At 47.2% G+C, this 26,349-nt stretch overlaps 1 protein-coding gene across 1 annotated transcript; it reads right to left on the reverse strand.

Moving 5' to 3' along the window:
* Positions 1 to 9,624: 9,624 nt before the first annotated feature.
* On the reverse strand, positions 9,625 to 17,220 carry LOC618633 (myeloid-associated differentiation marker-like). The gene is given in 3 exon segments (NM_001103302.1): positions 9,625 to 11,776; positions 11,779 to 12,083; positions 17,174 to 17,220. Coding segments are annotated over 2 exon segments (873 nt in total). The 5' UTR covers positions 11,893 to 12,083; positions 17,174 to 17,220; the 3' UTR covers positions 9,625 to 11,017.
* Between the last annotated feature and the right edge of the window lie 9,129 nt (positions 17,221 to 26,349).

Genomic DNA, 26,349 nt, shown 5'->3' on the forward strand with positions numbered 1-26,349 from the left:
CAACTGGTGGTTGGCCCCATCTGACATTGGCTCCAGAATTTTTCCAAGCTTACTGAAACCCACTGCCAGCAGAGGCCATCTTAAAGGAAGCAAAGGCTGAATGCCTCTCCATCCCAACTACGCTCAGGGAATCAAAGTAGGACCTGGTGAAAAACCCCAGAGTCTTGAAGACACCTGCCTGCAGAATTGGTGAGGGGCAGCGATGTGGCCCTCCTGCCTCAGTGATCAAAACTGCACGTTCTGCTTCTGCAGAGACGAGGGCATCGCCATTGCCAGCATTAAAGGCGATGTTAGCCTGAGTGTTATATTTGTCTTAATTTTTATTGTCTCAAGGGCAAAAATTACTGGTTGACTATATTTTTGCATGGAAAGTTTCTTTTCAAAAGTTAGTTGATGGGTGGTGTTGGATGGGTGGGTATTGCTGATGCCACAGTCGAGGAAACTGTGTTGCTTGAGTTTGTGCTGCACAAATGTGTGTTTCTATGTGTCAGTTGTTTTCTGATGCTGCCTCCTGCTTCTCCAGGACCCACACATAATATGATCTAAATAAATGTAAATATACATGGATTTTTCAATTCTCTGGAATTTCTGGATACCATCACCCCTGCTATCAATCATAGATGAAGCCTTGCCCTTTCTCCTACAACTGTAATGCTCTTTTTTAACCTCAATACAAAAATAAAAAAAAAACCCCACAAACTTGACATACGCTAATTGCCCCAAATTTTCTCAGAGCTGGGAAGGATGGAGCAGATGTTTATTCTCACGAAAGCCCCCATCTCTGGGAGCCCTTCCCAATGTCTCCCCACTTGCACCTTCCCCGGGCCCTGGGGGCATGGCCCAGCCCAAGACAACTAGCAGTTGTGTCCCCAACACTAGACTTTCTGTCCCCTTAGCTCTTAAAGGACCAGACCCTGGAGAACTGTATTTAAAGGTGTGTTCCTGCGTGCACGCCCAGCGCGTGTTTGCTTGTTTGTGTGCCTATATGTCTGTGCTCACAGGTGCATTTGGACCAGCAGCCTTTATAATACCTGGCGGACAGGAAGCCACCATTATTGTCTTTAGTCTCCTTTCTAAGCCACAAACCACAGAGCCCAGCATCCTGGAGTCACCAGGACTGGAGGAGTTAGTCATCAGAGCTGTGGTGGGCAGGGGAGGGGGTGGGACAGAGGAAGCCCCCCCTGCTGCCCCTTGCTCCTGTACTGGGATGAAGCATGAGTTCTTCACCCAGAGGTGGGTGGGGTGAAAGGGGAGGGCTCTAGGATGTGGTTCCTGTGGCATGCAAATCTTAAGAAGCAATCAAATAAAATTCATATTTTAAGTCAAGACAAGAAAAATTGAAACAAAATTCGTCTCTGCCTGTTTTGACCTCCTCCCTGCCCTGAAGTGTGCAGTGTGCATCTGCAGTACGTGTTAACCAGACCTTCCGAAGGGCAGAAATACCTGACCCAATATAAAGACCCATTTGTGTTCTAACCCCAGCCTTGTGACTTTACATGACACTGCCTCCCTATGACCTTACTAATGTCACTAGCCATATTACTCTTGTCTAGCACTTTACAAGAGAGTTGTTTCTCGCATTAACAAATGTGTCGTTGAGTCTCTGATAAACATGGTGATGACTAGGTGACCTTACATACAGTTTTATAAGATCCATGACTCGAAATAAGGGAAGAAGCAACAGGAGGGAACCATTTCTGAGAGCCTGACAGACAAGTGAGACAATTGTTCCAGAGGAGTTTGGCTACTGTTACCAGAACTAGAAGAAGAATTGCACACCCAATGGCCCATCAATGGAATCCTCCCCTGAACTGGGAAAATTCCTCCCAAACCTTGATTGGAACTAAGATGGAAACAAATGGATTGTGTGATAAAGAATGTTGCCCACCACTGAGGTCTTCCAAAATCAAGTCACTGGCTGCTGCAATTCACTGACCTGCAATCCACTCTGGAAAGAAGTCGTGAAAAACGTCAGGATTGCACTTTGTACTCTGAGAAAACTGGCGAACCTGCCCTCACATACTTGGATATTTCAGGAGACTTTTCTATGAACCCAGTTTCCTGCATATGTCCATGCTTAGGAAGCACTAAAAGCATGAACCGTGATATCTGTTCTTCCTGAGTGAAGCAACCTTCTTCCAAGGCATGGGCTGGTTTCATGGCCTTCCCCAAATGACATAAACATTGACCTCCAACCCTGATCTCCTCAAAACAGCTCTTGGAGCTTCTTGAGAGACTGTCTCCCCAGTTAAACTTCTCAGGTTGGTTCCAATAAAATTTCCAATTCTTTCTTAGGTTGTCTGACTATTGGCTAATTTTTTATCCACAAAAGCAAGTATGCGTTGACCTCCGCAAGTCTCAGTGCAGGAACCTCAGATTCTTATATTTTTCTAAATCAAATTGAACACAACCCTGGGACCTCACTTCCCAGGAGGATGGAAATGTCTCTGTGCTTCAGTAAAAGAATTTTCCGGGGTGGGCTCACCTGAGGGGCTTGCTGTCCAAGCCTCGTGGTTCATGGGGGCAGCTGGTCAAATCCTCCTGTTGAGAGGTTAAGGGCCATTTGTCACAATTCCAAGGCTGCTCCAGTTCCCTCACTGTGGCCCTCAAAAGAAAGTGTAATGATCCTATATTTAGTCCAACCCTCTAGTCTTAGGGTATTCCCTGGTGGCTCAGATGGTAAAGAATCCTCCTGCAATGCACGTCGACCTGGGTTTGATCTCTGGGTTGGCAAGATCCCCTGGAGGCGGGTTGTCAACCCACTCCAGTATTCTTGCCTGGGAAATCCCACGGACAGAGGAGCCTGGTGGGCTGCAGTCCATGGGGTCGCAAAGTGTCAGACATGACTCAGTGAAATTCCCTTAGTCTTCTCGTCACAGAGGAGGAGCAGCTGGACCCCAGGGAGGGGCAGGACGTGTCCAGAGTCACCCTGTGTGTGGCAGAGTCAGAGTCAGGACCAGGTGTCCTGTTGCCAGGCCGGCTGTCTGTCCACGGCCCCACGCTGCTTGTTGTAAGTGTGGCAGCAGCAACCTCCAGGCTGGGATTCTGCCCCGTCCACCCTAGTCCTGCACAAACTTGCCCCATCCCCCTGAGGAGGGCACTCACTGCTGCTGAGTCAGTTTCCTCATCTGCTAGATGGGGGAGGGGTGCCAGAGACCCTGGTCCCTCCCAGCCCACCTCTTCCCGGGGCCCCTGGACTTGCCAGTCCTGGAGACTCAGATGTGGAGAGGGAGTCGGCTCCCTCCCCTCTGTCCACCTTCTCTACCCTCTCTGCTTGTTTCCTCTTGGCTGCTGGGTCCTGTTTATTGGTCACATCCTTCCTGACTAAACACACCCTCCTTCCCCATGACCTCTGCCTGGTGGGGAACATGCCTCTCTTTCATAACATGAGTTTCCTTAATCACTTTCCAGGGGTCCAACTCTCCAGTGATTCTTGTCAAAAACACAAACTACTTCAAGGCACCCCCACAGTCTGAGGTCTCCCAGACTTCGTTGTTCCCGCACATTCTTGACTTTCCATTTTTTCAGATCCAGCTCAGGAGCCAGAATGCTCTTGCTTTATTTAGGGAGCTTGTGTTTCCTTTAGGAAAAGCAAATTCCTTCCTGCTGAGCATATAGAGGGCTGACCATAAGCAGGGGAAGATGAAACACAAGCCCAGAGTGAATGAGGCAGATCTGGGATCTGCGACTGGATTCACAGTCACATCTGCTCTGACTCCAAAGCAGACAGGCTGGGGAGGAGCTGAGAGATGCCCACACAGGCCTGTCTCCAAAGGCAGAGAGAAGGGAGGCAACTTGGGTCCAGAGGTCTGGGGAGGGGGAGCTGGGGACCCGAAACCCACCTACTTGGTGACCACGGCCTCCCCCAGCCCTTCAACACACACAGTTGATGGAGAAGACCTCCCATTACCCAAGCCTCAGGCCCTTCTCTTGGTCCCTGTCTGGCCTGGGCTTCTTGACTCCCGGGCAGTGGCCAGAGGCCCCCTCCTCAGCCGGCCAGAGCCTCCTCTGCACAGGGTGACTCCAGCTGACGCCCCCAGACTATGACCTGAGCCACATCCAGAACACAGCCCGGGGCACAGATGTTTCCGTTCTCCGGTCCTGGAGCAGCTTCTTGGAAAAATGACAGAATCAGCCTCCTCAGTCTTCCTCTGAGTGGGGAGAGTTGGGGACGTTCCCTCCTGTGTCTCAGGCACCTGGTTATCTGCCCTGGGTGCCAGTGCAGACAGCCGATCATGCGGCCCTTGTCTGTGTGGTTGGCTCCTGTCTAAAAGTGCCTGTTGGGAGGCAGGGGAGCTGAGGAGAAACAAGGGGGCTTTAATCAACCCCTGTGAAGTTTCTCCCTGCTGTCTCCGGACTTTTCTGGCTGGCTACTTCCCTTTTCAACAGGAAATAGGTAGTCTGGCTGAGACAGGGGTGCTGCTGTAGGACCTCTGAATGAGGTACTGCAGCCAGAGCAGGACAGACAGGAGCCAGGAGGTTATACCTGGATCTGAGAGAAGAGGGAACGGGCTCAGCATTTCCTGAGGTTCTCGCTGAGCTGTGGGGGAGACAGATTTGTATTCAACGCAGGCTCTCTCAGAGAGTAACTGTGTGACCTTGAGAAAAAAACATAATGTGCTCTCTGAGCCTCACGTTCATCATCTCTTAAATGGGGATGACCATAATAATATCCCTGAAAATGAAACAAAATAGAGATAATAAGTCACCTAGTCAGACTGGTGGTGTGTTTTGTCGCTCAGTCATGTCTGACTCCGTGCGACCCCTTGGAATGTATCCCACAGGCTTCTCTGTCCAGGGGGATTTTCCAGGCAAGAATACTGAAGCAGGTTGTCATGCTCTCCTTCAGGGGATCTTTCCGACCCAGGGATGGAACCCAGGTCTCCCACATTGAATGTGGATTCTTTACCTAGTGAGCCACCAAGGAGTTGCTGGACTGTTGGTGCTAAAAAATGTTGGCTGTTTTATCTTTCTGGAATACAAGCTACAAATTAATGACAATCCGAGTGTAAGATCCTGCACCCACATGACTGGGTTCAAATCCCAGCTCTGCCACTTCCTACTTGTGTGATCTTGGTCTAGTTACCCACTGTGTCCCTGTGATAATGGGGACACTGAGTGCATAGTTCATGGGCTGCTGGGAGGAACAAAACATCCAGAACAGTGGTTAGCCTGCAGTGTGTGCTGTGTGTGACACCTCTCTTAACTTTTATGTCAATACCTGCCCTGTGGGCCCATGGCAAATGTTTCTGAAATGAATACAACAAATGCTTACAGCTCAGACTGTAGCCTGGACCAAGTGGGATGCATTCCATCCCTTCTGCCTTTTGGGGGAATATTTGAGAATCTCTGAGTCATGTTTTGTCCCATTTAATCCTCCTAACAACACTTGACCTTCTGTGATGGATATCTCCAAGGAGGGAAATCACTGAGGACCTGACCTCATCACCGTATTTGAGGAGAATCCCATAATGTGTGCAACCTGGGGAGAGACTGGGCCTGACCCTCAATAAGAAAGAAAAGGAAAGGAAAGTGCAGTCGCTCAGTCGTGGCCAACTCTCTGCGACCCCATGGACTGTATCCTGCCACGCTCCACCATCCATGGGATTTCCAGGCAAGGATACTAGAGTGGGTTGCCATTTCCTTCTCCAGAGTATCTTCCTGATCCAGGGATCGAACCCAGGTCTCCCACATTGCAGGCAGATGCTTTACTGTCTGAGCCATCAGGGAAGCCTCAAGAAAGAAAAGGCCAGATAAGTATTGGACCTGTCCCACAACCGGGGCCTGGACACACAAGAACAGGTATACACAGAATCAAAGACAGACCAGAATTCCTTCTGCAGGGCCTGCAGTATCATCCAGTGTGTGCTTCCAGTGGCCACAGTGCCTGGACCAAGTGCCCTTGGCTGTGAGCTGGCTGTCCAGCACCCTCATTTCTGATCTAAGCCTGTTCTCAGGCTGGTCCCTCTCTAGCAGTTCTCCAAGCTATCCAGTATCCTAGTACAGTTGTTCTCTGCTTATGATGCCAGAGATGTTCTCTGGAGGGTACAGTTAACAGCCTTTATGACTAAAAGCAGGAGCTGTTATCTCCATTTTCTGGATGAGCAAACTGAGACCTAGAGTAGCATAGACTGAGCACAGGACTACTGTGAGCCTGGCTGAACTCAGGTCTCAATTGAGGGTTGGGGGGTGGTGTGTAGACATATAAGGTGAAAGGCTCTGAGATGACCAAGAGAACTAGAAACAGTTGTCAGTGGCTGGAGGCAAGGGAGGAGGCTGGAGAGGTAGAAAGGGGTCTGATCTTGCAGGGCTTTGCAGGTGGGTGATGTTGTGGAGTCTGTGTTCCATCCTAAGGGAACAAACAGAAATCTTCAGAGTATCGTACTTTGACTTTACTCCAAACCAGTCTTTGAGGGAAAGGATGGAAATAGAGGAAGCATCTAGAAGCTTATGGCAGGAGTACAGGTGAGGGGATGGATGGATCTGGACCAGGTGGTCTAGAGATGAAGAAGAGTGGGTGGGTTCAGAAGCATATTGTGAAGAGCATCTGGGAAGGTGGTGCCATTGACTGAGATGGAAACATGAGGAAGGATCAGCGTGTGTTGGGAGTGGGGGATTGAAGAGGTGGGACTGGACCTACGGAGTGTGACGTGTCCCGAGACATCTGAAGGGGGAGATCAGGAGGCAGGTGTATATGACTCTGGATCCCAGTAGAGATCAGCTCCGGAGACAGGAACTGGGGAGCTGTCCTGACTCGGCCTACACTCTTCTTTCAGTTTCTTCTTAAACGTCACATCCATGGAGCAGCCTTGCCCCCCACCGCCAACAGGCACTCCAATAACCCTTCTTACCTGTGTTTCCTTTATCGTGGCATTAATAGCCCACTGACTTGATGTTATGTATTGATGTGTATGTCTCCTGTACTAGAGTGCAAGCTCCATGAGGCCGGAACTCTTGGTTCTGTTCTCTGCTCTCTATCCAGTGTCTAGAATAGGGCCTGGCACATGCACACTTGGGGAACAAGAATATTTATTGATGAGTGGAATCTTAAAGTCATCGGACTGAATGAGGACAAAAAGGCTCCCAGAAAAAAGGTGGTCTGGGCCCAAGTCCTGAGCAAATGGTTCCTTCCTGTTGCTTATTCCCATATCTGTAGCTGTTGTTGTGGTTTAGACGCTAAGTCGTCTCTGACTCTTTGAGACCTATGGACTGTAGCCCGCCAGCCTCCTCGGTCCATAGGGTTTTCCAGGCAAGAATACTGGAGTGCCTTGCCATTTCCTTCTCTAGGGCATCTTCCAGACCTAGGAATCAAACCCAAATCTCCTGCATTAGCAGGCACATTCGTTACCACAGAGCCATATGGGAACAGTCAGTGTATTACAATCCTGGATCTTATAAAACTATATATATTATATGAATCATTTCAAGAGGCCTAGTCACCATTATTTTTTCATCACAGACTAATCACACATCTGTTAATACAAGAAATAAGGCATGAATCTTTAAAACAAGTAGAGCATAAGTAATACAGTTAGAGACATTAATCAGGTCCTAAGTAAGTTAGCAGTGCTGTCTTCTAAGGAGTTACATGGCTTCCTCTAGAAACTGTCACCCTTGTGGTGAATTGGGTATTTCTTCCCTTGAAGAGGTGTGGTTAAGGCACAATGCAGATGAAATATGCACACTAGAGGAGAGGGAAGAATCTGAAACAGACAGACCCAAAATGTTCAATTTAAATTTTTCTTGTTTTGTCTTAAAATAGGAATTTTATTTCATTGTTGCTTAAGATTTTCCTGCCACAGGGACCACCTCCTGGAAGTCCTTCCCTTCCATCCATCCAGCCCCTGGGTGAGGATCACACACTTCACCCCAATACAGGAGTGAGGGGCAGCAGTGGGGTCCCTCCCCTCCCCTCCCCTCCCCCACAGCTCTGCTTGTCTGGCCCCTCTGGCCCTGGTGATGTTAGGATGCTGGGGTTGAGGCTTTGTGGCTGCGAACAGGAGAAGAAGGCTTGTGATGCATTTCTCATCACCAGTTACTATATAGGGCTGTTGGTGTCATCGCAGGGTGGCATGTGAACTTTTATGCAGAGTATGTCATGAGAAACGCTGGGCTGGAGGAAGCAAGCTGAAATCAAGATTGCTGGGAGAAATAGTAATACCTCAGATATGCAGATGACACTACCCTTATGGCAGAAAGTGAAGAAGAACTAAAGAGCCTCTTGATGAAAGTGAAAGAGGAGAGTGAAAAAGTTGGCTTAAAGCTCAACATTCAGAAAACTAAGACCATGGCTTCCGGTCTCATCACTTCATGGCAAATAGATGGGGAAATAGTGGAAAGAGTGGCTGACTTTATATTTTGGAGCTCCAAAATCACTGCAGATGGTGATTGCAGCCATGATATTAAAAGATGCTTGCTCCTTGGAAGGAAAGTTATGACCAACCTAGACCTCATATTAAAAAGCAGAGACATTACTTGTCAACAAAGGTCCGTCTAGTCAAGGCTATGGTTTTTCCAGTGGTCATGTATGGATGTGAGAGTTGCACTATAAAGAAAGCTGAGCACCGAAGAATTGATGCTTTTGAACTGTGGTGTTGGAGAAGACTCTTGAGAGTCCCTTGAAGTGTAAGGAGATCCAACCAGTCCATCCTAAAGGAAATCAGTCCTGGGTGTTCATTGGCAGGACTGATGTAGAAGCTGAAACTCCAATATTTTGACCACCTGATGTGAAGAGCTGACTCATTTGAAAAGACCCTGATGCTGGGAAAGATTGAAGGTAGGAATGAAGGGGACGACAGAGGATGAGACGGTTAGATGGCATCACTGACTCAATGGAAAAGAGTTTGGTAAACTCCGGGAGTTGGTGATGGACAGGGAGGCCTGGTGTGCTGTGATTCATGGGGTCACAAAGAGTCAGACATGACTGAGCGACCGAACTGACTGACTGACATGAGCACGCACACATGTACACCCACAGGTGCACTGAACATCCATACCAGTACACATCTTTAAAGAGAGGCCTTGAGGGGCTGTCATGGCCCCTTTAAGAGGTAGTGGGCAGGATGTTGACATTGGGGTGGGGCCCAACCTCTTGCCTCACAGCCTGGGCCACATCCCCAGTCTCTGGTCCAGATGGAGGTAGAGGGTCAGTGGGAGTGATTCTCAAAAACATAGATTTGGGTGAGGGTGAAAACTGACTAGGGCTCTTTTGAGTTCTATTCAATTTGGGATATTAGAATATGTGGATTTTGTTTTGGGATTTTTGTTTCTTTGCTTTTTTCCCTTTCATCTTTATATGCATGCCAAGTAGCTTCAGTCATGTCCAACTCTTAGTGACCCATGGACTGTAGCCCACCTGGCTCTGCTGTCCATGGGATTCTCCAGGCAAGTGTACTGGAGTGGGTGGCCATGCCCTTCTCCAGAGGATCTACCTTACCCAAGGTTCAAACTGGCATCTCTTGCATTGTCTCCTGCATTGCCCATGTATTCTTTACTGCTGAGCAATTGAGGATGCTCTTTATCTTTATACTGAGATTAAAAATAACATTATGTGTGTGAGAAAAAGTACAAGGCTTTTCTCGATGATTGACAGCAGGGGCTGATGGAAACAAAAAGATCTAGAAAAAATTTTTAATTATATATTTATTTTGCCTGATTCCAGAAACTCAGGAAGCAGCAGCAGAAAGCAACAGATACACAGAAACACACACATGTGTCACCTCACACTCAAACAATGCAATTCCTTTGGCAATGGAAGCAGCAACAACCACCCCACCTCCACCCCCAAACCACCTGCCTAAGAAATTCTGAAAAGAGACTTCTCTTTAAGAACAAGTCACCCAAGAATTTTTGGCCTCCTGACCAGAAGACAAAAAAAGAAAGAAAAAAAATAATCTCAGGCTAGGTCACTCCACTCCAGTACTCTTGACTGCAAAATCCCATGGACGGAGGAGCCTGGTAGGCTGCAGTCCATGGGGTCGCTAAGAGTCGGACACGACTGAGCGACTTCACTTTCACTTTTCACTTTCATGAATTGGAGAAGGAAATGGCAACCCACTCCAGTACTCTTGCCTGGAGAATCCCAGGGACAGGGGAGCCTGGTGGGCTGCCGTCTATGGGATCCCACAGAGTTGGACACGACTGAAGTGACTTAGCAGCAGCAGCAGCATCACATAAGGCTGCAGTGGCCATGCTCTTCTCCCTGCAGAGGCAGGACCTGCAGTTGTGATCACTGAGGCAGGAGGCCATCACTGCCCCTCACCAACACTGCAGACAGGTGTCTGCATGTCCCTGGGGTTGTTCACCAGCTCCTTTTTTGATTCTCCAGAGATTGGTTGGGGGTGGAAGTCATCCGAAATCCCTTCAAGATGTCCTCTAGGCAGCCAGTGTTGAGTAAGCTCGGAAGAATTTTGGAGCCAATCTCAGGTGAGGCTGAGCATCAGCCGGGCCCAGGGATCCAAAATCTCTGCTTCAGGACTCTCGCCCATTGGGAATCAGTGACCTCCAGAATGTTTTTTTTTTTTCACCTAAAGGGGAGGTGCACTATATACTCCCTTCTATTGGGAGAAAGGAGGCCCAATGCCTAGCTACCCACCGTCACTGCCACCCCAGAAACACACAGCAACTAAGGCACCCAGAGGGACAGACACACGTTGGCAATGAGGCCCCTCCCGAGGCCCAGGGTGTGAACAGCTGCACAAAGGGCTGTGTGCTGTGGAGTCAGCACCGTAGGAGGCGGGAGGGGTGGTGGACAGAGAAGGAAGGAGTCTCAGGTCCTGATGGATCAGAAGAAGGAAAATGGGGAGAGGTGGTCAGGATACAGGAGACAAGAAAACCAAGGATGACCAGAAAAGGGGCAAAAAGCAGAAAATGTAAAAAGATGAGAAAGAAGCAAAATAGGACATGGGCAACCAAGGAAAATAGGAAGGAGACAGAGCAGATGGAGGGAAGGAAACAAAAAAGAGAGCGGGATGAATGGGAAGGCCGTGAGGAGGGAGAGGGAACCAGGAAGAGGGCATCAGGGTTCAACAGAGCGCTGTAAAGACACCCCCTGTGAGTGGAGGGGATAAGGGGTACTCGGCTGGTGCTCAGTCCCTACAGAAAACTGGCGGGTCCAGTACACCAGGTCGACCACGTACATCAGCAGGTTGATGGCTGTCAGGATGGCCACAGCCAGTCGCTGGTCCCAGACGCAGCCATAGTCGGTAAGCTCATCAACGCAGCTCAAATCACTGTACCAGTGGGGTTGTCCACCTAACTTCTCGTCAAACTGGCAGAGTGGCCAGAGGACCATGGCACTGACATAGAGGAGGAATGAGAGCATAGTCTGCCCCAGATGGAAAATGGTGAGCTGGAGGGGCAGTCTGTTCTCCCAGCCACTCAGCTTCAGCAGCATGGCCACGGCTACCCGGACGAAGCAGGTGAAGTACACAGCCAAGCAGCACTTCAGGGCCGGCTGGGGCCAGTACAGGGAGGTGTTGCTGATGAAGGAGAAGATGACACAGGCCACAACGCTCTCCAGAATCTTTAGCAGGCCTGGTAATGTGTGCTCATAGCAGGGGATGTTCTTCAACTTGTAGTATTTCCATGTGCAGGCCACATCTATGGCATAGAGCACACTCGTGATGCAGGAGAATGCAGAAGCAGCGATGGCCTGGTCTCGGGAAGGACCATAATGCAGGTACTGGACGTAGAAGATGGGGTTGATGATGGAGGTCAAAAGGCAGAAAATTGCCACATAGCAGGCATAGGTGATGGGTAATTTGTACCAGAAAAAGGAAGTATCTAGTCGTAGTAATAGCACTCTAACATAGAGATGAAGGCGGTCAGGGAGAAACAGACACACCAGATGGTTAGGCAACAGTTACTTACAGCCCCCCTCTCGTTGTCCATTCTGGCTGCCAGGAAGAGAGTCACATATATGGAGATCATCTGCACGAGGCTGAAGGGAGAGTACAGGGTTTCCATATATACTAGGTCAGGAAGTATCCCTCTGGTAAACATGGTGTTGTGAAGGTCTGGCAGGTTAGAGTCACCAGTATGGAATGGTCTTCACTTAGGACTCATCAGAGAAAGATCCAGATCTGAAGGTGGATTAAATGAGATGATCAGAAAAGGGTCAGGCCCTATGAGGGCTGAGGCTCAGGATCTGTGGAGTTTGAACCATTGGCTCAGACACTCAGGTAAGAGCACAGCTGCTCCAGAATGACTGTCCCCACCCATCACCTTTGGCCTTGTAAGGAGACTTGTCTCATCTCACAAATGGGTTGTATCTGGCCTCAAACCACCAACATTTTTATGTCTTTTTGCTGCACATCAATATCGACAGAAATACAGTATACTGTGGTCTTTTTCTACAATCACAAACCTTCAAAATAGAAAAACAATTAAAAAAAATTTTTTGGTAACCAATTCTGAGCTGAACAGTAAGGACATCATTTATCGTTTTGTATGGACTTCCCTGATGGCTCAGATGGTAAAGCGTCTGCCTACAATGTGGGAGACCCGGGTTTGATCCCTGGGTTGGGAGGATCCTCTGGAGAAGGAAATGGCAACCCACTCCAGTACTCTTGCCTGGAAAATCCCATGGATGGAGGAGCCTGGTAGGCTACGGTCCATGGGGTCACAAAGAGCAGGACATGACTGAGGGACTAAACTTTCTTCCTTCTTTCTTATTTCACTCAGTGTAAATGTTCAAAAGTCCATTTGCTGAAACAGTAACGTGTTTGATCCCAAAGTGCTTTCAGACCCCAGTGGGGTGTCATGTCTTATAGAGAATATTATCATGTCACCTGTCAAAACTGAAAAATTCTGGAGAATATCTGACCCCGAGGATTTTCAGAAAGGAACTGTTTATTGTTGTGCTAACCCTATTCTACAGATGGGAAAACCAGGAGTCAAGTGCCTTCCCTAAGGTTGAAAGTGGAGCAGTGGAAATCCAAGATAAAAATTAAAAAGCCATGGGTTTGAGCACTTTGTTCTACAGCCCAGCAGGTCAACCAGGCCCGTAGGTGGGATCCCAGGACCAAAACTCAGGGCTCTGGGACACAGGAGACATCATCAGGGCCACGGCCTCCTTTTACAGCAACCTGAAGGCACATGTGTCCTGGCCTCTCCTCCCCGCAGCATCACTAGAAGGAGCTGCCGTCTGAGGGGACACAGCCCCACCCAGAGGAGGGCAGCTTCAGGGGTGAACAGGGAGGAGCCACAGGGGTGAGAGTAAGGCCATGGGGACAGGATGACATGGGAGTAGGGACTGTTATGAATCCCCTCCACCCACTTTTGCCTTCACATGTGATGCTTCCTCATGAGGAAGGGAGACCCCAACCCAGCATGACTCCAAGGTGGGGTGACATTGAGGAACCACAGAATAGATTAACATAGTGTTGGGCTCCAGGGCTGCCATCCAGGTGGGAGCCCGGAAAGATCTCGGAGAAGTCCTACCTGAGCAGTCCTACCTGAAACTGCTTAGCAGTTTCCAAGCTGGGAAGAAGGGATTGGAAATGAACATGGATGCTGTGTCTAAGGCTGATGCATAGTCTTTCAGGGCATCCAGGGAAGGGGTGGGGATGGACGGATGATCACCCCTTTTAAAGGGCAGGAGTTGAAAGAGGAGGCCCCTGCAGGAACCCTGGAAGGGGGTGACCCTGAGAATGCACCCGGGACTGGGGTGGGGGTGGGGCAGAGTGGAGATGACTGGGGGGATCCTAGGGTCTCTGGGGCCCTGAGGCAGCCCAGTAGATGTCTTTTGACCCAGAAGGGATGCAGGAATGGAGCCAACCTTCCCATGGAGGAGGGGCCAGGACTGGAACTGAGACAGGAGAACAGGGGCCTGAAGGGGTTTCAGGGCTGTGACAGGGACACGTGGCCAGAGTGGCAGGGACCTTCGAGACCACTGAATTGCCCAGGTCAGCGCCCTAGACAGTCCCACCAGCCAGGGCTGCAGTCCTGCTCACACAAGGCCTCCTCCAGGGTGCAGTGTGTGGGGGGAATGAGGCCCCTCCCAGCCCACCCCCTCCACAAGGAAGGCCACCCTCTTTCCAAGGCACTATTTGCTGAGAGGCCCCCAGGGCTGAAGGGCCAGCAGCCTGAGCCCCAGCCAGGTTCCTGCCATCAGGGGCCTTGTTGCCTTTGCTGATAATAAACCCTGGGACAAGCTGAGGCTGGAAAAAGAAACAGAGCAAACCTGAGAACCTCCCTGGACTCACAAAGCTCCTTGAGGCCCATTGCAGGGGAGCCCTGGAGCCTGCTGGCCTCCTACTGGGCACTGCCAGGGTAGGGAGGGGGCACTGGGGTGAGGGAGGGAGGGAGTGTCATGCTCTGTGTACCCCAGTTTGATCCCAGTTTAATTACTTGAACTCACCCTAAAATTCCACCTAAGATAAGAGACAACTTGAATGCTTTGAATCCATTGAATGCATTAGAGAGAGCATATGGAGAAGAGGAGGCATGGGGGTTCCAACCGCGTGATCCTGGGTCAGGCCTGTGCCCTGGAAAGCAGGAAGTGGAAGTTTATCTGAGTCTCCCAGCAGCCCCTCGTCCACTCTAATCTGTGAGCCTGGACATGGTGCCCCCGTCAGAGCACAGCCGATGTGGCTGAGCCCTGCCTGCCCGGCAGCCAGGCATGTGGACTGGAAGACAGTGAGCTGGGAAGGTCATGGCCAGAACAGAGGAAGGAGGAGGAGGTGCCAGAAGGGCAGAGAAGGGTGAGATGAGATGGACACTCAGAGTGACAAGGAGTAGAGCCTTCATAGCTGGATGATCATGGCAAGCTACTCAATAGAACCTCAGTTTCCCCTTCTGTTCAATGTCTCTATACCTACTTTGTGTCAATTAAATGAATAAAAGCATGTGACAGGTTCATCAGAGGGCTTGTCACATGGAACCCTAATCCATGCCAGCTACCTCCCCGCCCCCCTCACAGAGGACCCAGAAGGCCCTGGCTCTGGACATCAGCACATGCAGCTTGATGTGCTGCAGATCAGGGGCTGCAAGCCAGTTTGCACTGCAGGTGGACTCTTGATGTGTTCAGTTTCCATCACAGTTTCCATCAGTGTTTTCATGAAAAAATGATGTGGGATCACTAGCATTACTATTTCTTCCCTGAGTGTTTGGTGGCTGCACATTGTTTTAATTTCACGTGACAATTCGGATTACAGCTCCTTTTCAAGCCTCAGGAGATACAGTGTCACCTGGTTTGGTTCCCTTGGCAGTGGCGTTGCTGGAGACAAGCAGCTGCTAGCCTCTTTCTTTATATTGTTTTCCATCCTCATCTCTGTTTAGTATTTTCTATATTTCTCTCATTCTCATGTATAACTGACATAAAGCAGGACTATGATAATCTCATCTGTGACTGGTTTCCCATCTTCGGCATGTCTAGGCTTCCTGCCTGCTCACAGGAGCATCCACCCCTCCATCCAGGGAGCATCCATGTCCTCAACCTCAACCTCAGCCTTCAATACATTTCAAATGCTGTGAAATCATATGTAGACATGTGTGTACATACATGTATACATGTTTGTAGGGCGTTTCTGTATCTTTTTTCCTGTTTTGTAAACATGAGACCTTGTCTTCCCAGAGCATCTTGCTTTTCCACCACCCCAGACAGGTGCTGCTGGTCCTCTCCAGGGACCTAGTCCTTTCCAGCCCCTTTACTTATTTCCTTCCCTCCTGGCTCCTTGGGCATCAGTGGACCCTCCCCTGTGAGTCTCAGACACTGGGGGACACAGGATATGACAGGGAGTCCTGGGATCCCTGTGACCATCATGCTCTGGAGCAGGAGGTCTGGAATCTTTTCTGGAAACTTAAAAAATATGACAAAAATACATTTTCCATTTCTAGAAATTCATCTTGGTCTTGTAGGGCTACTGCAGCCAATTATCACAAGCCAGATGGCTTAAAACAGCAGGAAGTATTCTCTCACAGTTCTGGAGATCGGTGTTTTGAAACAAGGTGTCAGCAGGGCGTTTCTGTCTCTGATGCCCCAGGGGAGGGTCCGTCTTTGCCTCTTTTAGCTTCTCGAGGCCCCTTGGCCTATGGCCGTGTTACCCAACTCAGGCTTGTCTGCTTATCCCTCAAGAAGCCAAATACCGAGTGACGAGTGTTGGGCTTTGTCCAGAACAAGGTGCCACTCATCCTCTGTGAACACAATCATCACCCATGTCTGTGCATCAGCCCGTGTTGGGTGGTGGGTTAAAAAAAATACTAATGAACGTTTCCACCATTTTTTGTAGATCATCTGTGCATAGAGGATTGGTAATTATCCAGTTTAGTAGGTCTGAGGTGGAAAACGGAGTATAAGTCCGATAATAGTCAACTGTTTGTCCTCTTAACACTCAGACCTACTGCAGGGAATTGTCTCAGCAGAAATCTACCCCTTCCTGCCTCTCCACCCAATCCGGGTCTTAGAGGGAGAGACTACTTCAGACTCCCTTTCTTCCTCCTGTTGTGGGGGCACTCAGGCTGTGCCCGCCCCCACACTAGATCTCCTCCTCCTTCCACAGATTTCGGGGGGAGTGGTTGGTGCAGACCCTGTGGTAGCCCCTGCCTGGGGCATCAGGACTGGAACCACAGAGGTCAGGGTGTATTCAGTTCCCTTAGAAGCTGACCCCTTCTCCCTCCCTTCCCTGCAGAATAGTCTGTCAAGGACACAGGCTTTTCATAGTTTAGTTTCTTTTTACCATTAATTTAGTGCCCTTATTGGAAGAACCCTTATTATGGAGTAACAGGAAGACCCCCACATAGAATATCCTCCCACTTACCAGATCATTAACAAATCAATTCTAACTGCAAAATGGTGGAGTAATATAGAGAACCATTCAGGGGCCACGATTCTTCAGAATTGAAAACATACATAGACCAGGCTGTATTATAATTTAAAAATCCCCTTTTTCTTGGTTATAGGGTCATGCCTCTAGGTTTGCCAATCTGCCAAGAGTCGTCCCAGTGGACTTCTAGAAGGGATGGATGTAGACCTCCCACTTCACTTCACTCTCTCACTCAGAGCAGATTTCAAACAAACAAACCAATTCTCACTCAGGGAGAGACTGGTACAGAGTCGTAAACAAGCCATGTCCCACTCAGGTGGGTCCAAAATGACCCCAAAGTTCCAAAGGGCAAAAATTATGTCCAAATGGGTGGGGAGGGGCTCCTGGGGCGCACACCCTGTACTCACTCAGTCAACAGCTCGGCTGCTCCTTCAGAGGCCAGTTGCCTTCTCTCAACAGAAAGCAAAAGCAGGCTGTGAGCAAGGCCTGGGGAGGGACAGGGCAAGTTCCGGAATCTAGTAAGTTCCGTAGCTGTTGCAATTCTTATGTTGTAGTTCTAGCAACATACCTATAGATCCTCCCCAACCTTCCCAGCCTCAGTCCCCTCCTCATCCCAGGGGGAGATGGAGGGGCCTGAGCACCGGGGACCTGACTGCTGCTTGGATACCCAGCATTGTACCCTAGCTCAGGCTCGACTGTTGGTTTCTGAAGAAACCAATACTGAAAGACAAGCGATGGAGAGAAAAAAAGGAGCCTTATGTTAAGGCAGCAAGCCAAAAGGGGAGAAGGTGGATCACTGTGCAAGAGAGCCAGCTCCCACCCTGCAAGATTCAGTCAGGACTTATACAAGGAGGGGAGCAGGAAAGGGCTGCAGGCTGCTGGCTGGGGGAACCCTGTGCTGCTATTTTTGGAGACGTTTGCATTAACCATGAGGCACCTTGCTGGCTTTTAAACTTGGGTGTGCCCTTACATTTTCCAGATCAGCAGGTCATTGTTCTAAGGGGTCAGTGGTCTTATATTTCTAGAGAATGAAGAACTAAGACAGAAACTGAGAAAAACAGACACACCAAACAAGCCCATCAAACCCCAGAGCTGTTTAACTATTCAGCAAACGAGGTTAAAAAGCACGAGAATTACAATGAGCCTCTCCTCAGGCCCCAGCTTCACGCCAGTCATGGGCTTCTCCTTCCTCCTGGGGCAGCTGCTCCCCACAGGTGCGCCCTTCCTCTGGTGACCAGCATGGACGCTCTGAAACGGGGAAGGGGATAGATGAGTGTCCATCTGGTGCTTCTGCTTCACTATGACCCTCGCCATCTTCACAGCGGAGTTGTGTGGGTTCCAGTCCTGCCTCCCCTTCTCCTGGAATGGCTTTCTCTCCCCCACGCCTTTTACTTCCATTCCTTCCAGAAGTCCACGTAGACACATCTTGGTCGATTGGCAAAACTAGAGTATGACTCTGTAACCAAGAAGAAAAACGATTTTTAAATTTTCATACACCCTAACCCGTGTATGTTTTCTAGTCTAAAGAACAGTGTACCCCCTGAATGGGTCTCTAAATTCCTCCACTCTTTTGCAGTTCGAACTGATTTGTTAAAGATCTGGCAAGTGGGAGGAAATGCCATAGGTAGCTTTCCTGTTACTTTATAATAAAGATTCTTTCAACAAAGGCACTACATTGATGGTATTGATCTCGGGTGGCCTTGGCCTGCAGCAGCTTAGAGTGGTGGTTGGGTTCCCAGGCAGAGATTGAGGCCAGGTCCCGGTGGTGAAAGCACAGGTCCTAGCCAGTAGGCCAGTGGTCAGTGACCAGGGCCCTGGCCCTTCAGCTTTGCAGAAAAGAATTTCCACAAAGACAGATGTGAAACAGGTCAAGTATTTATTATGAGGAAAAAGAGTACAGTACGTGTGGATAGAAACCCGGGCAAAGTCAGGGAGAGTCACTGAGTCACACCCTCGTGGCAGTTTTAATTACTTTTATGGGACATTTCTTCTGGATTTCCTTTGGCCAATCATTTTGGTTTGCCTGGTTCCGAGTCCATGTTTGATATATCTCCGGATCCTCCCATATGTGCATGCATCTCTTACACAGGCCGGATTCTTCCGAAGAGGCCTATGGGTAGCCTGGCATTGGTTAGCATCACTGCCTTTTGACTTCCAAGGAGCTTTTCTGCTCATGTGTGGTCAGGGAGATCTCCTGACTTGGAGAATGAGAAATATGCAGGGCCCAGCCTCCTACCTTAATAGTCTTGCTACTCTAGTCTTGGCGTTTTGGTCCATAGGGAATGTATCTCCAATCACTTTACCCTGATGGGGTCCATCTACCTCCTGTCTCAGTATGAAAAGGAAACTAAATTGTGAAAAGCCTGCCCTCTTTACAGAGGAGTCTTCACAGGCAACAGAGGAAGAAAAGGCGGTCAGCTTCTTAGGGAACTGAGTCCATCCTGACTTCTGTGGTTCTGTAGGGCTGCCCTGGGGTCTGTGCCCACTTCCCCCCAAGTCTCTGGAAGGAGGAGGGGTTCTAGTGTGAGGGCGGAGCAGAGCGTCAGCACCCATACAACATGAGGAAGAAAGAAGGTCTGAGTAATCTTTCCCTTTAAGACCAGACGGACACTCAGTTTGGCCAGGCTGTGTCCAGAACAGGTGTGTGTGTGTGTGTGTGTGTGTTAGTGCTCAGTCGTGTCTGACTCTTTGCAATTCCATGGACTGTAGCCTGCAGGCTCCTCTGTCCATGGGATTCTTTTTTTTTTTTTCCAAGTACAGTTATTTATTTTTTTAATTTTTAAATTTTTTTAAATTTTATTTTATTTTTAAACTTTACAATATTGTATTGGTTTTGCAAAATATTGAAATGAATCCGCCACAGGTATACATGTGTTCCCCATCCTGAACCCTCCTCCCTCCTCCCTCCCCATACCATCCCTCTGGGTTGTCCCAGTGCACCAGCCCCAAGCATCCAGTATCGTGCATCCAACCTGGACTGGCGACTTGTTTCATATATGATATTATACATGTTTCAATGCCATTCTCCCAAATCATCCCACCCTCTCCCTCTCCCACAGAGTCCATAAGACTGTTCTATACATCAGTGTCTCTTTTGCTGTCTCGTATACAGGGTTATTGTTACCATCTTTCTAAATTCCATATATATGCGTTAGTATACTGTATTGGTGTTTTTCTTTCTGGCTTACTTCACTCTGTATAATAGGCTCCTGTTTCATCCACCTCATTAGAACTGATGCAAATGTATTCTTTTTAATGGCTGAGTAATACTCCATTGTGTATATGTACCATAGCTTTCTTATCCATTCATTTGCTGATGGACATCTAGGTTGCTTCCATGTCCTGGCTATTATAAACAGTGCTGCTATGAACATTGGGGTACACGTGTCTCTTTCCCTTCTGGTTTCCTCAGTGTGTATGCCCAGCAGTGTATGGGCATTGCTGGATCATAAGGCAGTTCTATTTCCAGTTTTTTAAGGAATCTACACTGTTCTCCGTAGTGGCTGTACTAGTTTGCATTCCCACCAACAGTGTAAGAGGGTTCCCTTTTCTCCACACCCTCTCCAGCATTTATTGCTTGTAGATTTTTGGATTGCAGCCATTCTGACTGGCATGAAATGGTACCTCATAGTGGTTTTGATTTGCATTTCTCTGATAATGAGTGATGTTGAGCATCTTTTCATGTGTTTGTTAGCCATCTGTATGTCTTCTTTGGAGAAATGTCTATTTAGTTCTTTGGCCCATTTTTTGATTGGGTCATTTATGTTTCTGGAATTGAGCTGTAGGGGTTGCTTGTATATTTTTGAGATTAGTTGTTTGTCAGTTGCTTCATTTGCTATTATTTTCTCCCATTCTGAAGGCTGGATTTTCACCTTGCTAATAGTTTCCTTTGTTGTGCAGAAGCTTTTAAGTTTAATTAGGTCCCATTTGTTTATTTTTGCTTTTATTTCCAATATTCTGGGAGGTGGGTCATAGAGGATCCTGCTGTGATGTATGTCGGAGAGTGTTTTGCCTATGTTCTCCTCTAGGAGTTTTATAGTTTCTGGTCTTACATTTAGATCTTTAATCCATTTTGAGTTTATTTTTGTGTATGGTGTTAGAAAGTGCTCTAGTTTCATTCTTTTACAAGTGGTTGACCAGTTTACCCAGCACCACTTGTTAAAGAGATTGTCTTTAATCCATTGTACTTTCTTGCCTCCTTTGTCAAAGATAAGGTGTCCATAGGTTCGTGGATTTATCTCTGGGCTTTCTATTTTGTTCCATTGATCTATATTTCTGTCTTTGTGCCAGTACCATACTGTCTTGATGACTGGGGCTTTGTAGTAGAGCCTGAAGTCAGGTAGGTTGATTCCTCCAGTTCCATTCTTCTTTCTCAAGATAGCTTTGGCTATTTGAGGTTTATTGTATTTCCATACAAATTGTGAAATTATTTATTCTAGCTCTGTGAAGAATACCGTTGGTAGCTTGATAGGGATTGCATTGAATCTATAAATTGCTTTGGGTAGTATACTCATTTTCACTATATTGATTCTTCCAATCCATGAACATGGTATATTTCTCCATCTATTAGTGTCCTCTTTGATTTCTTTCATCAGTGTTTTATAGTTTTCTATGTATAGGTCTTTAGTTTCTCTAGGTAGATATATTCCTAAGTATTTTATTCTTTCTGTTGCAATGGTGAATGGAATTGTTTCCTTAATTTCTCTTTCTGTTTTCTCATTATTAGTGTATAGGAATGCAAGGGATTTCTGTGTGTTGATTTTATATCCTGCAACTTTACTATAATCATTGATTAGTTCTAGTAATGTTCTGGTGGAGTCTTTAGGGTTTTCTATGTAGAGGATCATGTCATCTGCAAACAGTGAGAGTTTTACTACTTCTTTTCCAATTTGGATTCCTTTTATTTCTTTTTCTGCTCTGATTGCTGTGGCCAAAACTTCCAAAACTATGTTGAATAGTAATGGTGAAAGTGGGCACCCTTGTCTTGTTCTTGACTTTAGAGGAAATGCTTTCAATTTTTCACCATTGAGGATAATGTTTGCTGTGGGTTTGTCATATATAGCTTTTATTATGTTGAGGTATGTTCCTTCTATTCCTGCTTTCTGGAGAGTTTTTATCATAAATGGGTGTTGAATTTTGTCAAAGGCTTTCTCTGCATCTATTGAGATAATCATATGGTTTTTATTTTTCAATTTGTTAATGTGGTGTATAACATTGATTGATTTGCGGATATTGAAGAATCCTTGCATCCCTGGGATAAAGCCCACTTGATCATGGTGTATGATCTTTTTAATGTGTTGTTGGATTCTGATTGCTAGAATTTTGTTAAGGATTTTTGCATCTATGTTCATCAGTGATATTGGCCTGTAGTTTTCTTTTTTTGTGGCATCTTTGTCAGGTTTTGGTATTAGGGTGATGGTGGCCTCATAGAATGAGTTTAGAAGTTTACCTTCCTCTGTAATTTTCTGGAAGAGTTTGAGTAGGATAGGTGTTAGCTCTTCTCTAAATTTTTGGCAGAATTCAGCTGTGAAGCCGTCTGGACCTGGGCTTTTGTTTGCTGGAAGATTTTTGATTACAGTTTCAATTTCCGTGCTTGTGATGGGTCTGTTAAGATTTTCTATTTCTTCCTGGTCCAGTTTTCGAAAGTTGTACTTTTCTAAGAATTTGTCCATTTCTTCCACGTTGTCCATTTTATTGGCATATAATTGCTGATAGTAGTCTCTTATGATCCTTTGTATTTCTGTGTTGTCTGTTGTGATCTCTCCAGTTTCATTTCTAATTTTATTGATTTGATTTTTCTCCCTTTGTTTCTTGATGAGTCTGGCTAATGGTTTGTCAGTTTTATTTATCCTTTCAAAGAACCAGCTTTTGGCTTTGTTGATTTTTGCTATGGTCTCTTTTGTTTCTTTTGCACTTATTTCTGCCCTAATTTTTAAGATTTCTTTCCTTCTACTAACCCTGGGGTTCTTCATTTCCTTCCTTTTCTAGTTGCTTTAGGTGTAGAGTTAGGTTATTTATTTGACTTTTTTCTTGTTTCTTGAGGTATGCCTGTATTGCTATGAACTTTCCCCTTAGGACTGCTTTTACAGTGTCCCACAGGTTTGGGGTTGTTGTGTTTTCATTTTCATTCATTTCTATGCAAATTTTGATTCGTTTTTTGATTTCTTCTGTGATTTGTTGGTTATTCAGCAGCATGTTGTTTAGCCTCCATATGTTGGAATTTTTAATAGTTTTTCTTCTGTAATTAAGATCTAATCTTACTGCATTGTGGTCAGAGAAGATGCTTGGAATGATTTCAATTTTTTTGAATTTACCAAGGCTAGATTTATGGCCCAGGATGTGATCTATCTTGGAGAAGGTTCCATGTGCACTTGAGAAAAAGGTGAAATTCATTGTTTTGGGATGAAATGTCCTATAGATACCAAGTAGGTCTAACTGGTCTATTCTATTGTTTAAAGTTTGTGTTTCCTTGTTAACTTTCTGTTTAGTTGATCTATCCATAGGTGTGAGTGGGGTATTAAAATCTCCCACTATTATTGTGTTATTGTTAATTTCCCCTTTCATACTTGTTAACATTTGTCTTACATATTGAGGTGCTCCCGTGTTCAGTGCATATATATTTATAATTGTTATATCTTCTTCTTGGATTGATCCTTTGATCATTATGTAGTGACCATCTTTGTCTCTTTTCACAGCCTTTGTTTTAAAGTCTATTTTATCTGATATGAGTATTGCTACTCCTGCTTTCTTTTGGTCCCTATTTGCATAGAATATCTTTTTCCAGCCCTTCACTTTCAGTCTGTATGTGTCCATGGGATTCTCCAGACAAGGATACTGGAGTGGGCTGCCATGCCCTGCTTCAGGGGATCTTCCTACTCAGGGATCAAACCCGCATCTCTTATGTCTCCTGTATTGGCAGGTGGATTCTTTACCACTGAGCCACCTGGGAAGCCCTGAGCTCAGAAGAGTCCTGGCCAATTTGCACTCTCACCTTAAACTAGGTCTCTGGGAGCCCTGCCCACTGACTCCCCACCCACATGTGAACCACAGGATGAGGGTGTGGCCCAGCCTGCAATACAAGCAGTTGGGCCCCATCACAATGCCAATTGCGTTCCTAACTCTTAAAGGGGCCGTGACATATAGGCTGCCTTTTTATAAAGGTGAGCAGTTGTGTGCATTTCAGTGTACTTGTGTGTACATGTGTGTGTTCCCACTGCTCCCCTGCATGGAGACCAGCAACCCTGTACAGTAACTGGTGGCTGTGAAGGCACCACCCATCTCCTCTCCTCAGTCACAGAGCCTCAGAGCCCAGCATCCTAATGTCACCAGAGCCAGGGGCCAGGCACTCAGGGCTGTGGGGGAGGGGAGGGGAAAGACCCCCTCTGCTGCCCCTGGCTCCTGAAACATGTGATCTTCACCCAGTGGAGGAGGGGTGAATGGGGAGGGCTGCCATGAGGTGATCCACATCATGGGAAAAATCTTAAGAAGGACTGAAATAAAATTCATATTTTAAAGCAAGCAAAGAAAAACTTAAAAAGCACAGTATTTTTCTCTGCTTGTTTTGACCTCCTCTCTCCCCTCCACTGTGCACTGTACATCTGCATTATTATTCACCAGCCGTCCCCAAGGGCAGAAATACCTGCTCAACCGTAAAGATGAATTTTTCTAGTGAAAGCCATGCAACTCCTAGAGGGTATTAGTGCTTACTTACCGATGACCTGATTAATGTCATAGCTGTGCTACTGGTATTCTGCCTATTTTACAAGATTCTTGTTTCTTGCATTAACAGATCTGTGATTGAGTCTGTAATGGAAAATAACAATGAATACACTACTTGAAACAATTCATATAATATATAGTCCTGTAAGACCCATGATTGTAATAGTATGACTCTAGATATGGAAAGAAGCAATAGGAGGGACCATTTCTCAGAAACTGACAGGCTAGTGAGACAGGTGATCTACAGGCCTTTGGCTGCTATTCCCAGGGCTAGATAAGTAATAGCATTTGAGTGGTATATCAAAGAAATCCTCACCTGACCTGGAAATGAGCATTCCTAGCATTCTGAGACAAAATGGTCAAAGATGCCTCCCAAACCTTGGTGGAAATTAATACAGAAACAAATGGAGAGGGCTTTCTGGTGGCTCAGAGGGTAAAGAATCTGCCTGCAATGCGGGAGACCTGGATTCGATCCCTGGGTTGGGAAGATCCTCTGGAGGAGGGAGTGGCAACCCACTCCAGTATTCTTGGCTGGAGAATCCCCATGGACAAATCTGCTAGAGGGAGGAGGGGTGCCAGAGACCTCTGGTCCTTCCCAGCCCCCCTCTTCCCAGGGCCCCTGAACTTGCCAGTCTTGGAGACTCAGATGTGGCGATGGCAGCCGGCTCCCTCCCCTCTGTCCACCCTCTCTGCTTGTTTCCTCTTGGCTGCTAGGTCCTGTTTATTGGTCACATGCTTCCTCATTACACAGACCCTCCTTCCCCACAAGCTCCGCTGGGTGGTGAACGTGTTTCTCTTTCATAACATGAGTTTCCTCAGTCACTTTCCATGGGTCCATCCAACTCTCCAGTGATTTTTGTCAAAAACCCAAATCGCTTCCAGGTGCCCCTACAGTTTGAGGTGTCCCAGACTCACTTATTCCTGCACATTCTTGACTTTCCACTTCTTCAGAGTCCAGCTCAGCAGCCGGAATATACTCTTGCCCTGACTGGGGAGTTCGTGTTTCCTTTAGGGAAAGCAATGTTTCTTCTGCTGGGAGAGAACGAAGGGACTGATCCCAAGCAGTGAAGGAGGAAATGGAAACCCAGAGGGAGAGACAGATCCAGTGTCCACGGTTGTCTCCACAGTTATGCCTGGTCCTGATTCTTGTCATGACCTCCTTCAGGGGATCTTTCCGACCCAGGGATCGAACCCAGGTCTCCCACATTGTATGTGGATTCTTTACCTAGTGAGCCACCAAGGAGTTGCTGGACTGTTGGTGCTAAAAAATGTTGGCTGTTTTATCTTTCTGGAATACAAGCTACAAATTAATGACAATCCGAGTACAAGATCCTGCACCCACATGACTGGGTTCAAATCCCAGCTCTGCCACTTCCTAATTGTGTGATCTTGGTCTAGTTACCCACTGTGTGTCTGTGATAATGGGGACACTGAGTGCATAGTTCATGGGCTGCTGGGAGGAACAAAACATCCAGAACAGTGGTTAACCTGCAGTGTGTGCTGTGTGTGACACCTCTCTTAACTTTTATGTCAATACCTGCCCTGTTGGCCCATGGCAAATGTTTCTGAAATGAATACAAGTGCTTACAGCTCAGACTGTAGCCTGGACCTACCAACTGGGATGCATTCCATCCCTTCTGCCTTTGGGGGGAATATTTGAGAATCTCTGAGTCATGTTTTGTCCCATTTAATCCTCCTAACAACACTTGACCTTCTGTGATGGATATCTCCAAGGAGGGAAATCACTGAGGACCTGACCTCATCAGCATATTTGAGGAGAATCCCATAATGTGTGCAACCTGGGGAGAGACTGGGCCTGACCCTCAATAAGAAAGAAAAGAAAAGGAAAGGAAAGTGCAGTCGC

The sequence above is a fragment of the Bos taurus genome, chromosome 21, assembly GCF_002263795.3.
Source record: "Bos taurus isolate L1 Dominette 01449 registration number 42190680 breed Hereford chromosome 21, ARS-UCD2.0, whole genome shotgun sequence".
In the NCBI taxonomy this organism is placed as follows: Eukaryota; Metazoa; Chordata; class Mammalia; order Artiodactyla; family Bovidae; genus Bos; species Bos taurus.